At 39.0% G+C, this 16,213-nt stretch overlaps 2 protein-coding genes across 2 annotated transcripts in view; both read right to left on the bottom strand.

The window, feature by feature from the left end:
• Window positions 1-277: 277 nt before the first annotated feature.
• On the bottom strand, window positions 278-9,854 carry trim47 (tripartite motif containing 47). The gene is made up of 8 exons (XM_084729673.1): window positions 9,629-9,854; window positions 9,057-9,268; window positions 4,253-4,298; window positions 3,967-4,062; window positions 3,490-3,714; window positions 3,114-3,136; window positions 2,900-3,021; window positions 278-1,924 (listed from the first exon to the last, which is right to left on the bottom strand). Exons 1-8 carry the CDS (start codon window positions 9,809-9,811, stop codon window positions 1,395-1,397), a joined length of 1,437 nt encoding a protein of 478 aa, XP_084585799.1. The 5' UTR covers window positions 9,812-9,854; the 3' UTR covers window positions 278-1,394.
• Window positions 9,855-12,453: 2,599 nt separating this feature from the next.
• LOC146319068 (FRAS1-related extracellular matrix protein 2-like) overlaps window positions 12,454-16,213 on the bottom strand; it is a 93,967-nt gene continuing 90,207 nt past the window's right edge. The window contains exon 24 of the mRNA XM_084729674.1: window positions 12,454-15,819. Coding sequence (XP_084585800.1) covers window positions 15,271-15,819 — 549 coding nt within the window. The 3' untranslated portion in view covers window positions 12,454-15,270. The remainder of the gene's footprint in view (window positions 15,820-16,213) is intronic.

Below are 16,213 nucleotides of genomic sequence, written 5' to 3' on the forward strand. Positions count from 1 at the left end.
CCCACTTGTTGGCCCATGACCACACTATGGGGAAAAACCCAAAGATTGTAATCTCAAATAAGAATGTTGAAAAAAGGAAAATATATATAATTTTCCAGATAGGTGTATTTTTGCATTCAACATAAAAAGTATACATGGATAAAAAAAAAAAATCATTAAAATAAAGTTGGACAGTTAACCTAAAAATGTAAAGACCAATTTGCAAAGGAACCAACTCAAGGTGAGCAAGTAAATATAAATTATTAAAAAGAATATAATTACAAAAGCAAACAGATGCAACAAAACAAAACAAGTTTTTCATTTTACAAGTCCAATGGGCACTTGGCTGTGAATCCTTAATGTTAATCCTGGAAATAATTTTTTAAAGTATAACATGTCTACAGTGTTATGCTTTCCATGGCAAAATGTGTGGGGACATGGCTGTTAAGTTTTTGCCATGACGATATTTGAACTGTTTGTTGTGTTTTACCTGCTCATTTTGAGACCGTATGATAAAAATTTCAGATTTTTGAAATGCCTCCAACAAAGTATGACGGCACGACTTCACACCTTTACGATCACCGCTCACATAAAATAAGCTGCAAAATGTGACTCAGAGGAAAATGGAAAGTCCAAAATTGTTAACAATGCACAGAACAAAAAAATAGGACACAAAGACAATTTTAAAAGGTTAATGATAAAACTATCTCTGCTGACGTTAACGTCTACAAAACAAACAACCCGAGCCACTTGTTTCTGGAAGTCCAACCACTGTCTGAGAGCTGAAATCCCAGTACACGCTGACAAATGAGTCAAATTATTCTGATAACCACCAGCACTGGCTGACTCTTCAGTCTAGAATTAACAAGGGAATCTTAACTGTCAGCAGCTATCAATGTGATAACTATGTCACATGTCCTTCAAGTTCTACCCAGCAAGGCAGCAGCACAGACCCTGCCTGGCAAAAAAACTGAGTTAATGTACAGTAATATGGCATAGCGGCTGCTAATAGGATAAGAGCTATGTATGCTCTGATCAACAGGAGCATCTGAGGCATCTGCATCCCAGCAGACACAGTGATATAAACAGCAAAGCACCTCCCCAAACCCCCCCAGCCACAGTAGTCAGGGGTATTAGCCTACAGTGTGTGTGTCTAGGTTGAAACATACCAAATTTCAGAGAAAAATGAAGCTCTTCATTGAAACCAAAGTGTGACAAGACACCTGGTGATTGTTATTCAGTGTAACTCTTATTTTTTTTAACACCAGCAAGACCAACAAGTAACAGCTCGAATTCGTACAGTCCATGGCTGAAAGGGGTCGACATCACCCTGGCACTCCAGCCTGGTCTGTGAGATAAAATCTGAAAACATTGGCATACACAAGTTTAGATGACTAAATTTAGACACAGCTCTCTCAGTAATAGTGGCATATCTGCAGCCGGCTGCCTGGATCATTCTTCCCTGGGCTGAAGAAAGGGTAGACGGGCTCCTCGAAGCAGGTGTCAAACATGTACAGTCTCTTCATTGTGACGGCATCATAGAAACTGAGACGCCCGTTGTCGTAGTCCAGGTACACACCAACCCGTGGAGAGTTCCAGTAGTCTGCGACAGGGATGCGGCCGTCCTCTCCATTTGCGTACAGCCGGTCCTGCAGACACAAACTCCAGTATCCTGAGGAGGGGGTGAGACTGACGAAGCCCTTCCTGTTGCTGCACTCAGTGGTGACGCCCAGGTACCAAACACCTTTGTCCTTCACGTCCACCTCCCAGTAGTGCTGGCCACTGGCATACTGGGCAGTGGCGAGGACGCCACAGAAGCGGGTGAAGCGGGCTGGCAGGTCTGGCTCCTGGTTACGAACACGGCCCTCCTCCACTTTGGTGTCAAAGTCTGAGATGAGCAGGTTTGGGTGAGCGGTGTCTGGGTCTAAGGTGAGGTTCTGAGGCACTGCACAGAAAGAAATGGGGAGAGATTAGTTCACTGGGCCGAAGCTGGCAGTGCATTTGGAAGAAAGATCAGAAATTCAGATCTGACGTTTCTGCCCAACGAAACTGGCAGATTTATAAATCACACAGAACTGCCTTTGGCATTCATTGCTACAGTGAAATTAGGCAGACCAGCCAACTTTTGTCCAAATCCAATGCTGCCTCCAAGTACAATGATACTTCCAACTAGTGTTGTGTGATTTGAATGCACGTTCTCTGGGCTGTGTGTTTTTGGTTTACTTCTACAGTTGAATTTATTCTAGTATAACCGATAGCTGTAACAAAATTATTAGTGCATTCAAAGTATATATACAATTATTAAATATGTAATATGTATGTGTTGCGTAATATGCATGATTAGACTACCAATTACAAACATGCATAACCTTTCACACTTGCTTTTTGCAATGATACATGCAATATATTGTAATCATATTGCTGAAAAATATAGGATGGGATTTCAATTTTCCTTCAGCTTGAACTACTACTCCCCTTTGTTCTCCATCATATGGTCTACAAATATTCTATTACTAGTTTTTTTTTTTTTCTACTGCAATGAAAAAGTATGAAGCAAAAGCTGAACAGGTTAAAATCGTGTTTAGAACATGGGCAGAAATTAAAACTTGACACTATGGGGGTACGATTTGGATAATTTTCAGCAGATACCAATAACAAATAATTACCTGCTTCTCATAGCCAATACAGATAAAATAAATAATTTCACATTTTTGCATTTTAAAAAGAATTCACATAACCTGCAGTTTATGGACAGCTGAGGGTAAGAAAGGCGCAGATGTAGAAAGCAAAGATGACAACTGTCATTTACACCTTTAAAGTTTGTGTGTGATCTTTTAGGTGTTGTTCTTTTTCCTTCAGACATGGACTGGATGCCAGCGCACCTGTTCAGCGCACGTTTCTGTGTGTAGCGTAAACTTACTGGTGTGCAGCACGTGCATCATCTTCTTCCACATGATCAGCTGGAAGGGCCCTGAGAAGTCTGTAAATTCAGTCTGACAATTGACTGGCTCCAGAGACGTGAAAGGCTTGCAATGGATGACCCTGTGGAAAAAAAATGTAATAAGCTGGTAAGTAAGTCAGTTCACTTGGATTTTTATTGGTCCATATTAAATGAACAACTATAAGTTACTTACTCATTGAATGTCTCAGCAAGGCTCTGTTGGAAGAACAAAAACACAATTTGATAATATTGAACACATCATATAACTTCCTCATAGTCTCAAGAGAATGTTTATGTACAGTGAGTGATGGCTTTCACATGTAAATCCAAACTAACAAGTTTCATAATACGTTTCTGATGCTTTTGTTCATGGCAATAGTCTGTCAGAAATGCATATCCCAGTAAACATGTTCCCATCTACCACTTCAGGGATACATTTTGAAAGAATAAAACCAATGCAGTGCAGTACATTTTTTATATAATCCTTACTGCACACTGACAGAAACTGTAGGTGACTTTAGCATTAAATCACCTGTGTGTGAGTCAGACAACTGATATGTTAGACTGACCTCAAAGCTGGTTTTCCCACTGATGTGGCTGTGAATATTAGCTATAGCTTTGTCCACATCTGCCGCCTCTGCCTCCACAATCTTCAAGTTGTCGTCTATGACGGCCATGGTGGCCACTTCCTCAGCATCCAGGCTCTCAAGCAGAGAGTCTCTCTCATCCAGCAAGAATTGGACCAAGGCACCAACATCTGCCTCAATCTTCTCCTTCAGTCTCTGTTTCTTCAACTGTAAGACAGATCGAATCAAAGGATTAGGATGTATGAAGTATTTAATGATAAATGTCATTTGTGTGTGTTTGGCATTAACATTATAGTGCAGCATGTACCCCAACATCAAGTACTTCATGACAAAATAGGGTAAAATTGGGAAGTTAGAGAAGGTTGCAATCTTGCAACACCAATTGTACCAAACTTATACTTTAAGCTTGGCCTGCAAACATGCAAGTGTCACCAGCTAAGAAAAAGGTCCATTCCTTACCCTGACTTCACTTTTGGTGCGCTCATCGGTTGTTATAACTTTTACACATTGAGACTTCTGCCAGTTCAGCTCCATTAACCTCAGTTTCAACTCCATCTGTGACAAACGTATACATCAAGACATATGCACACAGGAGAATGGGACATAATGACTCATATCACAAAAAATATGTATATTCCAATAAGACTCTGGACTAAGGCCATACAATCCTTAATCTCTTGGCCAAATATAGAGTGGGAGACTAACACAAGAGTTTAGCCTAACAAAGTCATACATTTAGACTTACCTTCATATCATTCACAACTTCTGGCACTGGAGCTACCTCATGGTGTCTGTAACAATACAATGCCGATGTGGTTAGTGGCTTAATCAGTCACACCACCACAAAACACTTAATGAACTCTGTGGACCAACATCACACTAAGCATTTCTGTCTAAACCACATTGTCTGTATCCTTGAGGTCTAACAACCAGTGTTGAGTTGAAAAGCAGACTGTAAAAGTAAAAACAAAGTAAGTGTTTGCAAGTGGTCTTCTGTATTGTCGTCTGTTGGTGAAGTGCTACAAATGTTAGCATCTCATCACCAACTGCACAGGATGACCTTAAAAGGTTTAACCACCTGTGGCTGCACGGTTCTTGATCTTACCTTACATAATGTATTTTTATTTCCATTGATGTTGAAAAGATGTAAATAAAAACACTCCATGTGCCCAGCTGCTTAGCAGTTAATTCACCGTCGACAAAACATCACTGGCCCTGACATTTGTTAAACCTCCTGTATTGTCCATGTGAATGTGTGCAGTGATATCATTTGTCCTCTGCTCTGGAAAACATCACCACTGTTTTGTTCTGTGTATCTTTACCACTTTCTTCACCCAATCACAGACCACCACAGTGGCTGGCTGAGATTGTAATGGAACGCAGTCAAGGACATATTTCTTGCACACAATAATGAAAAGAAAAAGACAGTCAATAACGTTGTGCATTACAAATTCAAGTGGGTTGAAGTCATATTACAGTAATTTCAATGAGTCAACTCTGCATAATTTTCACAAAAGAAAATACCCAGACTTAAGTAAGAGCATTTACCCTTTTCAATATGAACGGCAGGAAATGACAAGATTTATACACCGTCTACACCTACACAGAGTTAGTTTAAGACGAAGACGATACTGGCTCATGTAGCAGGTTGCCGTCTGGCTCTGACCATGTGATTTACAGTGTAGATATGTGATATATGCTATAGCAGTTCATTTCATATGGCTTTAAACTAACTTCACAGGGGTAACACAATCAAAGTCATCACACAAGAAACTGAATACAAGAGTCTAACAATGCAACAAACTCAAGGTACAATATGATGACACACTAAAAATTAAGGCCAGCAGACACAGACAAGAGCTGGTACATTGCAAAAAGTTAAGGACATGACATCAAGGTCAAAACATATCAAGTAGGAGGCAATATAATCCTACATTACACTGACTGACTTTAAACAAGCTACAGAAACTATTAGGAATACACAAGAAATATCAGGACTGATAAATTATAGTCCAATAATGGGAAATTTATAGAATTATTCTGATAAATTATAGCAGATAAATATTGGCCATAATAATATCTGATGTGACAGATTATGTCAAAGCATTGCATTTGAATTCTAAGGCAAAATGCTCTATAAAAGCCTAAATGTATTTGTGAAGTTATTTTATATACTATATTATATTTTACATAAAAATAATTTAACATTTGAAGAGTCAGACCTGCCATTTGTTTTTGTGTTCAGTAGTTATGTCAGTTTCAGTTAAGTAAGGGCTAAGAATATTAGATGGATTATTTATCCATCTTTGTTCACTACATCATAGCCTTTCTTACTCTAAAGTGTGCATAAACTACATGTTCTAATCACAAAAACAAAAATGTTAAATTATCCATTATTTTATCAGTTTCAGTCATGAGAAGCAGGTAATGACTGTTACCAGTACTGGCTGAAAAAAAACACAATCCATTTTGTGTATCCCAAGTATAATATTTTTCCACTGGTAGAGATTTTTAACAAATATATATATTCATTTTCCAACCTACACCGACAAAACCACAAGAACTTTAAATCAGTTGTTTGATTCTGTATATTAGCAATTTCGATGTAACTGAAATTTCCATCTACCCTGCAACACATCTCTCTTTTGTCATTGGTGCGTTTTTCCTCAGCCCAGTGAACCTAGCCCGACTTGTCAAAAATATAACAGAAAAGTCTGTGCAAGGTTCATGAGTGCAGGGAAACATAACATTTCATGTCATGTCAGTAGCGACACTAAAAAACAACGGTGCCTCTGTGAGAAGTTGTTTGTCTTGTTGGAGTATTCGCACAGAGGACGAGCCGGGCCTGTGGGAGTATTAGCAGAAGGCTGCTAACCGGAAACAGGCAGAAAGATCAGGGCAGAAAGTGACACAGGTAAACAGCCAAGGGCAGAGAAAATTAGATGCTACAAGACTGTTACAAGGTATAAAAGGAGGGAATGGTCTTTCATCGGGGTGCACATTATGAAATAACCTCTCTTTTGTATACCATACTCTGAGCATTAATGAAGTGTGGCAATAATGTGAGCTTTTGTCTTGTTCATCTATCACAGAGTAAAACAAACAAATTTCCACAACACCTCTTATATACCCATGTGGGCATTTTTTTTCTTTGAAGACTATTCCAGTGTAGAGTACTATTACTGTACCTTCTGTGCACACGGCTGTGCTGCTAAACTTTGCTAGGATACTATAATCATCTGAATCCTTATTTTCTACAGCACTTACACTGATGTGTGTAACATTTAAGTTTGTGATGTCATTAGGAAGTGATGAAGAGGCGCATTCACCCCTCTCAAAAGCCAGTATGTGCATCAACAGCTGTTTGCCCTGCTGTTGCTGATTTGTAATGGGATGAGACAAACTAAGTTTGCAACTGTTTCATAGAGCCAAAAAAACCAGGAAGGCTGAGACCAAGTTATTCAACTTTGACGGTCGTACAAATGCCCACACTTTAACATTAATGATATTACTCATAGACACAACATAGGAAAGTTTCAGTTTGGCAGAAGTAAAGAAGAAACCAGATTACTAACTGTTACAAATTGTTTTTTTTTTTTTTTGTTTGTTTTTTTATGTATTAGTGTTTTTTTTTTGTTTTTGTTTTTTTTATCTTTTTCTAATTTCTCGAGAATCTGACAATACAATACAGTTCACGATACAGGGGTTATATATACACACATATACATATATATATTGCAATACTGTAAGCAAGATATACTGCCATGGGTAACAGCACTGCTATGTATTACTACATTTTCTTACAACCTCATCTTTATATACACATTAAAATGGCAACTTTGAATCCTGGTGGTAAACTCCTACTATTCATTAGATCAAAACCAGCATGATAAAGAAATCACTTCATGAATAGTGCTGCAATGCAACAAATCAAATATTAAAATTAATCATCAACTGTGTGGATGGTTGATTAACTGTTTGAGTAATATCTGATTCAAGTCACTCAAATGTGGATATTTGCTGTTTCTTTACTCCTCAAAGACAAATTGAATATCTTCTAGCAATCGTTTTCTTTATCGATTAATCTGCCAATTATTTTCACAATTCATTGATTAGTCTATGACAATGTCAAGAAACTGCGTAAAAATCTCATTATGACTGCCAAGCTCAACATTTTGTCCAACTAACAGTCCAAAACACAAAGACTCTTTACTATTGTTATTCAAGTACTGTCATAAATGACAAAGAAAAGCAGCAAATCCTTAGATTTAAGAGTCTGAAACCTGCAAATGTTAAAATTTTTGCTTGAAAAATGGCTGAATCAATTAACTGTCTCCCAAAATAGCTGGCAACTAATTTTCTTTTGGTCAACTAATTGTAAATCTAGTGACTCACTTGCCCAATGGAGCAAGCAGAAAAAAAAATAATTAAACTATTTTGATTACTTAATGGTTAAAGTAATTTTTCATGTAAAATGGTTGAAAATGCTGTCTTCAGCCTCTCAAATATAAAGATTTCCCTCTTTTCTTCTTTGACTGTCATAAACTGAGTATCTTTGGCTTTTAGGCTGACAAAATAAGACATTTAAAGACATCACCTTGGATTTTGAAAAACTGGGATGGACATTGTAGTCTTGTTGATATTTGATAACTGCTAATAAATAAAACAATTTGGACAGGAGCAAGTAAAAATTGACTTTGGACAAATGGATTTCTAACCCACTTGCCCAGCTGGCAAGTGACAAAAACCTACTGATGTTGAACTTTGCATTGTTCAACATTTTTCACCAATTTATGACATCTGATAGACCAAATAGCTCATCAATTAACTAGGAAAATAATCACCAGATAAATTGATAATGAAAAGCACTTGTTGCAGTCTCGCTCTTGAGTCTAGTTCATGTCAAATGCTGGGAATAACTGCAGTTCACTATGCATGTAAATGCAGCTAAAATATAGTGTGTTATGGGTTTGGGTTCTTCTGTGTGGGAGTTAAGTTTCATTCATATTAGCACAGATTATTGGTGGACAGAAATAATATCACCACAGTCAGGGTGTTTCTGCACTAACAACATTCTTTCACCCTTCCCCTTGCCCCCTTTTGCGGTTACAGTCTTCATGCACTTCTGATCTTTTATATGCAAACCCCTTAAACACAACTTAAATTGGTTCTCCTTTTTGAAACAAACTCCTCCACCATGAAGCCAACCACACTGTTACTTTCAGCTATGCTTGTTCCTGCTGAGTGCAACAATGTGTCTCTATCCCGTTGTAAAATCATCATTATCACAACAGTTTTTTTTAATCAAAAAAAGAATTAATATTATTGTGAACAACACAATGTGGCACATGTCCAGCACAGATTTATTTAACTGGCAAGGTCGACTCTGATACCTGACCTGAATCTCTGACAATTACAGCCTGTCCTGATTCTTCACAAGAAAACAGCAGTAGTGACTTTAACAAACAGGAATATCTTCTTTTTAGCAAACAAATCATCCCAAGGGAGTATATAATTTACCTACACAAAAAGGTTAAAACATGACCGACCTGTGTGCTCTAGATTCCCTGCAGACTACACAGATGGGCCTCTTATCAGTCTGGCAGTACAATTTCAGCTCTTCTCCATGTTGTTCACACTTCCCGTCTACTTTGACGGGCTTAGCTTGTGTAGGACAAGACCCCAGACACTCCAGGTCGTCCAGTTTGGCCACCAGGTTCTGCACCAGGTAGTTTTTAGTGAAAGTCCTTTTATTGAACACCTGAGAGAACAAAGAAAGCAACTGAGAAAGACGCAGAAACCCGTCCGTAACCGAGCCCAAAGTTAGCATCAGGTTGTTACAGTGTGTAAGTAGACATTTTTAAATCTTGTTAATAGCTAAAGTTCGTTCATGAGTGTTAGCAGACCTGCTGGTAATTTCGCGTTAGCTAAATAAGCTAGCAGAAAACGGCTATCGTAGCAACGGTAGCACAGAAAACACTGCGTCTTTTATCAAATCAAATCAACCTGCTATCCTGAATTCGATGATAAACAGTTAAAAAGTACCGCTGTCACATCTCATGTCTCATCACGTTTCGTGAATACACACGGTGGAAAATACACATATCCTGTAAAAACTTACCGTTCGGCACTGGGGGCACTGGTAGCCGTAGTCTCCGCCATTTTCATCCCAGTGCATGCAAATACAGAAGCGACAGAAATTGTGTCCGCACTTCAGTATGACGGGGTCTTTGAAGAAGTCCAAACAAATCGCACATGTGAGCTCTTTCCTCAGGTCGTCTCCAGCTGCTCCAGCGGTAGCCATGTTTACAAGCCAGCCGCAGCACAACACTGCCGCTGCAGGAAGTGGAGCAGAGGAAGAGGAGGAGGGGAAGAGGGCTCATTTGTGGTGCGTCATATTCCGTATTGACCAATCAGATTCCTCCTTCTCTCTCTCTCTCTTTCTGTCCCCCCCTCTCTCTCAGTTCCAATTTTCAATTTAAATCAGCATTATTTAGATCAAACATGTTGCCAAGGCAAAAAGTAATGAACCTTACTTTGACATATTTCTTGCTTTGTGACATGCATAAACATATTATCTTTCCAGTTCTACCAAATGCTACCTGATTCTCATAAAAGGGTTTGAATGAGTCTGGGTTTTTTGAGGGGGAGGCTAAGAAAGTCTGGGAGTTTTCTCTTCTATCTATCTATCTATCTATCTATCTATCTATCTATCTATCTATCTATCTGTCTGTCTGTCTGTCTGTCTGTCTGTTTGTTTGTTTTATGATCACTGCGTCTATATTTTTTAGGGTTTGTCTTATAGCATTCTACATTATTTATTGATTGGATTTGTGTTTTTCACTGATTGAAATATTTTATTATTTTTGTCAATTTATTTTTCAACTGAGGATTATTGTCAAAGCATCACTTTGACACATGAATCTGACATTCACTCTAGCAGGTGATTCCAGAATCTAATTGTTCTTAATTTTTAATTTAATTTAATTTCAAATAATTAGCTTTATTGGCATGACCGTTTAGAGCAAACATGGTGTCAAAGCAAAACATCACATTATACACAATACAGACACAATTTAATATACCCTCAGATATACCTGACTAATCATCAGGTTAAAAAGTTTCAGTCAGAAGGCCATTATATGGTTAGTAAGGGCAGTGAAATAATACTTCATGAGATCACACTTTTATTTTGTAATATTTACCGATGCTGCTGTCATAGTGTAGGACAGGGGCTCTCAAAGTTTTGATGACTGAGTGCCAATTTATGGAGCAAGCATAGATTGACTGCTGCACAGGCAAACCAAGCAACTTGTTGCAGGCTTGGGGGGACTTAAGCATGAGCCGAGGGACAGCAATTGTCCCCAGCCCCCGGCAATTCTCACCCAGGCCCTGCTGGTTACTTGTTGATCACTGTTGTGCAGACTCTGCCTCCAAATGATGTCACCAGTGCAAGATGGCAGCATTCATTTACAGGATATTTTGGCTTAATTAAGAGGAAAGGAAGACGTGGCGTCTATCTTTATCTATATCAATGGTCTAAACCTGGTCAAGAGTTCTGCCTGTTAGAAGGATATTTTTCCTCGCCACAGTTGCCTTAGTGCTTGATCTTGGTTGAAAATTTTTGGGTTTATGAACAGTATGGTCTAGACCTGCTCTGTGTGAAAAGTACCCTGAGATAACTAATTTGGCGCTATACAAATGATATTGACTTGATTTGACAATCCTGATGTCACATGTTGCGTGGTTGTTGACACACTACTGAGGGCAGCATTGAGGCTGATGCTCGGCTTGACAGTCTTGGCAGATTTTGCATCCTAACTCAATCAAACTTGGTCAATTAGAAACTTGACATTGGACAACATCAATATACATATTACCCAGCAGTGTAGGCATATTACTGAGGCGGCAGTCTGAATCATTTGCAAGAGTTCATGCTCAATCCAACACATATGGGGGGCCTGTTCTCTATGAGGGCCCCCCAACACATGGGCCCCTCTGCAACTGCGCTGCCTGAACTGTCTATATTTACACCCCTACTGCCACTAGTTGCCATGCAACCATTAGTCTTGCACAGTTGGACCTTTCTTTCTTCAAGTTGTCAATCCTAACATGACAGACAGTTGTGAGGGGGGCACTGTTTGCACAGTAGCAGATTACTGTATTAAATGTAGGCTATTGAAAGTTAAATGCACATATTTATAATGCATGCACTTCATGTCACATTTGGGGGCCACACAAAATGTTTCTGAGGACTCCCACTGGCCATGGGCTGCACTTTGAAAAGCTCTGGTACAGTATATAATTTATTTCATTTACATGTAGAATATGAATAATGATTTGCCCGTGAATGTAATTTTAAAACATGTTTGCATATATGAGGTATAAACACAGCTGTTTTGCCCTTGAGGGCAAGTTTCCCAGGTCTGTGAATGTTGACCATTAAAACTTAAATAGTGCTTTCTAACTGAGACCATGTGCTCTCAATGGGCAAAATCATCAAAAATTCAGTGTGTTTGTTTAGCTATGCAAAGCATGCCTGTGCATTATTTATTTTTCACTTATCCTAGAATTTACCAAGTCAAAACATGAGATTTGGATGTTTTTGCTTCCATGTCCTAAGTCAAGTCTTAAGGGAGAAAAGTCAAGTAAGCCTCCTCTCACAAGAACAATCGAAACCAGTCCAGGCTGTCTCTGTGAAACCTCCTGCACCCTTGTAATTTGTTTACATATTCATTTCCTGCTGCCTTTCTTTTATGTGGGGGGTGGGGAAGGCTGGGGATGATTATATAATACCTTTATTTTTACTTATCAGTCTTACCAATTACTATCATTACCTACCTACTATTTTACTTTTCATTAAGTGACATCCAGTCAAGTCTTAAGTCCTCATTTTTTTGGTCCACACCTCAAATCTCAATTCTACAGTAAATCAACAACAACCAGTAAGCAACAATATTTATTCTTAAATACATATACATAAAAACCCATTCATAAAAAGACACAAACTGAATATCAAGTTTGATTGTTTGTGCTAAAATTGTCATATACATGGGGATAACTGGCTGTGGGGTATACATTACATTGCATAGCTTGGATTGGCATGTGAGGGATGTGACTCAAAAAGTGCATTTGATGTCAGATATGGTGTTATTTCCAGATTCATCAGGGCCAAAAAAATAAAAAATAAGAATCCCAGTCTGGGTTTCAGCAGGTTGATAGTTGTATAAACCATCACATCTCTCACTGAGTCACACCCCAGCTGATTTCCGGCTCATGCTCATCACATTAGGTAGCCCTGATGAATACTGGAAATAATTATACAATGATGACTGACAACACCATAATAAGACAAATATTTAGGAACACTGATCTCAGCATGTTGAATATCCATAGCAGAGTAAGACACAGGTTTAACAACACATGTAAACAAGAAATTTCACCAGTGATATCAACAAAATGATGAGACTCTATCAGCTGTCTCAAACGTAACATTTTTCATGGTGACATACTGATTTGTAAGCAGCTATTTTGTTTGCATCCTTTGTTCGAAAACATGACTCAGAACACCGAAATCCCACACAGCACTAGTGACAAATAAAGCTTTACAGGAACATAATGTGAGAAGAAGAGGGGTCAAATCATTGGATATGGATACAGTATTTGCATGTTCACAGCACCACACTTATTAGCAGTGTAACACAGAAGTGAAAAGTGGCTCTGTAGAGATTCTCTTCAGTCAACAGTAGTAAATTGTGTTACAACACGCAGTCCGTTTATCTGTAAAAGAAATAACTCCTGAGATGAGTGTCTTTATACATACATATCTTAACCAGTGTTGTTTAAAAATGCTATGAAATGCCTTAAGTATTAATAAAATGTATAAATATGACAATATCACAGAAACACAGATTGGAGCAACAACATTGCGAGGATGGACAGCAGTAAACATTGTGTTAACAACAAATGACATAGTAAATGACTGAGCTTACAAAAATTCAAACATTAGAAAGAAAATCAGTGGGAACAACCCAACTCAGCAGCAACGGTACATTTTGGAAAACATTCCCCATCATACGGTCAACAAAATAAAGAAAAGTAGACAATGTGAATGAGTAAAACAATAACTGGTTCATAAACATGACAGCAGTGGTATTCATCTCCTGTAGTCTGATAAGAGAATTGTGCACATTTAGTTCACAGATAAGAAACACGTGGTGGCATCTTGTGTTTACCTGTTTCATTACACATTGTGTAATCCAGAATGACTGTCCCAGCAAATACTTCAGGACAAAATTATAGGCCTAAAGGCACGCTTCACTTCAGAGTGAATATAATCTACCTAATGCAGCACAGTCATAAAGGACCAGTGGGTAGGATTTAGTGGCATCAAGCAACTCGACAAAAACGTGAAAGGCTCTATCTATGGGGCTTTTTCTTCGTCACTGTTGGCCGCAGCAAGTCATACCATGCCTCGCTGATTTGCATTTCCATTACCACTTTTAACACACCAAGCTGTGCCGAGATGTGCCCGTGACAATCCCTCTTTCTCCCCCTCGAACAGGTGTGTGTCATGATACTGAACTCATGTCTGTCCAGGAAAGCAGAGAAGAGGTTTTAAAAGTCTCGGTTTAGTTAGTTTAGTTTTTCTCCTCTGTCCCTGACTGTAGCTTCAGGTATCTGCTTTATTTTACAGTTTCATGCTTGCTGTCAGCTGTATATGAGTTGTGTTTTGTTTCTGCTGATGAAAATCCAACAGCCATGATTTTGCTGCTTCATAGTAAAAGCTTTTAAAAGACAAAATAAATGGCTCATTCTAAGATAAAGAAAACACAAGGATTCTTATTTTCAGGTGATTACACACAAATGAAAACATACTTATGGATATTATATTCCATTTTTGCCGCAATCCAAGACATCCCACTAAATCTTACACACTAGACTTTGATCATCACTTAGGCTATGGGTTCAATATTTATAATAAGTCTGATGTTTACCTTTTGATCCCCAGTATTTTCCTAAATTTCCTGGCAATGGATGGACAGTAGGCATTTTAGGTGATTAAAGTGTACTTTTGGAACCATAATTAAATCATTAAGATACTAAATGCTTTGAATATACTGCCCAATATGAGTGCAGAAATGTATTTTATCCTTTGCAAGCTTTAGAAAAGATGGTCTTCCCATTAATATTTTGGGAACTACACCTCACAAACTTCAGTGAAGTTTTGACGGACACAGGGGCAGGTCGATAACATCTGAGTGTTCTATTTGAGGTGAACGATTCCTTTCGATATGAATGTTGACATCATGTAGTACCCTTTACCCAAGATACACCTGCAGCACTAAATCTCTGACTTGGCCTGTGTGACACTAGCTTTATGAGAAAAGTGCTCTCTGTGACTGGGACTGTCCTGAAGGGATAGAGCTGCTTCAGGCACTTTAACACCATAAAGCCGGAAAGAGAGAAAGGAAATATACCATGCTACTAACAGCACAAGTTGGAATGTAAAGTGAAGACAGTGTGTAGGACTGTCGTGCTGTTTTCTGTTGCAGTGATCAAGGTACGTAATGGATCCCATACTGTAGAAATCCCCCCACTAACAAGCACGCACACACCCAATAACAGATATGATCAATCTCAGATTTTTGGTGTTATGAAAGTAATTAATACCAGTTTAAAAAAAAAAAGAAAATCCAAAATTTTACAAAAGCCCCCTCATTTTCGTCCCTTTGTCCATCTGTCCATCCACGCATCCATTGCTCAGACCTCCGAGCTGTTGTGGCAGTCTTGCATCCTCACCACCAACATGGGCTCTGTGCTGACGGAGCCTTTCACCACCTCCTGCACCCCCTCCCTCCATCCCTCCTTCCCATCCTTCTGTCTGGATCTCAGCACCAGTATGATTGTGACAATAATGAGGACAGTCAGCAGCAGTCCCACCAGTGCCCCCACCACAGTCACCAAACCCTCCTCTTCCTCCTCTGCGTTCAGCTCACTAGGTTCCAGCCCATCAGTAAACAGCTCATTCGACAATCCTGCACGACGCTTGGTACGGTCCAAAGCGGTGTGCATGATATTGGTGCCGCGGTTGTTTTCTGTTCCGATATCCTCAGCGACCTCTGGGACTTCATCGCCGGCCGACCTCCTGGAGCGATGACCTCTCCCGCTCGATGAGGTCAAGGCAAGCTCGTTGTTTGCAGAAACGAAGGAGTGGTACTCGAGGCTGCGTTTTCCGATGCCTCTGTTTGCGTTCTCCTTGGAGCGGACCGTGTAGATGGTGTGAATGTACCACTCACGTCCTGCTGCAACCTGAGGAAAACACAAAGTTACACATTTATTAGAAATATGTTCAATTTACAGAGTGACTGAAGCAAACAGGATTGCTTTAAGACTCCAACATGAGTGCATCTTGCAAAATAATATTTGATAAAATGCGACCTAACAATATGATATATATACAAATATAAAAACTGCATCAGAATATTTCTAGTATATGTTGTTTTACGGGTTCCAACAGCTTTTAACCACCTTCAAGAAGAAAAAGAAAAGCCTAGCACATAGAATATGGGAAAAAAACAAAAGAGCCAAAAAAGGACCAGACTTGGGAAGGGTCAGTTGTACAGTGGCAAAGGCCATGTCTTTCAAGCTCTTTTCATAGCTGCAAAGCTGTCTGACTTTGCAACTAGATCCCACAACGGCACAG

The sequence above is a fragment of the Lutjanus erythropterus genome, chromosome 11, assembly GCF_056507025.1.
Source record: "Lutjanus erythropterus isolate fLutEry1 chromosome 11, fLutEry1.hap2, whole genome shotgun sequence".
Taxonomy (NCBI): domain Eukaryota; kingdom Metazoa; phylum Chordata; class Actinopteri; order Lutjaniformes; family Lutjanidae; genus Lutjanus; species Lutjanus erythropterus.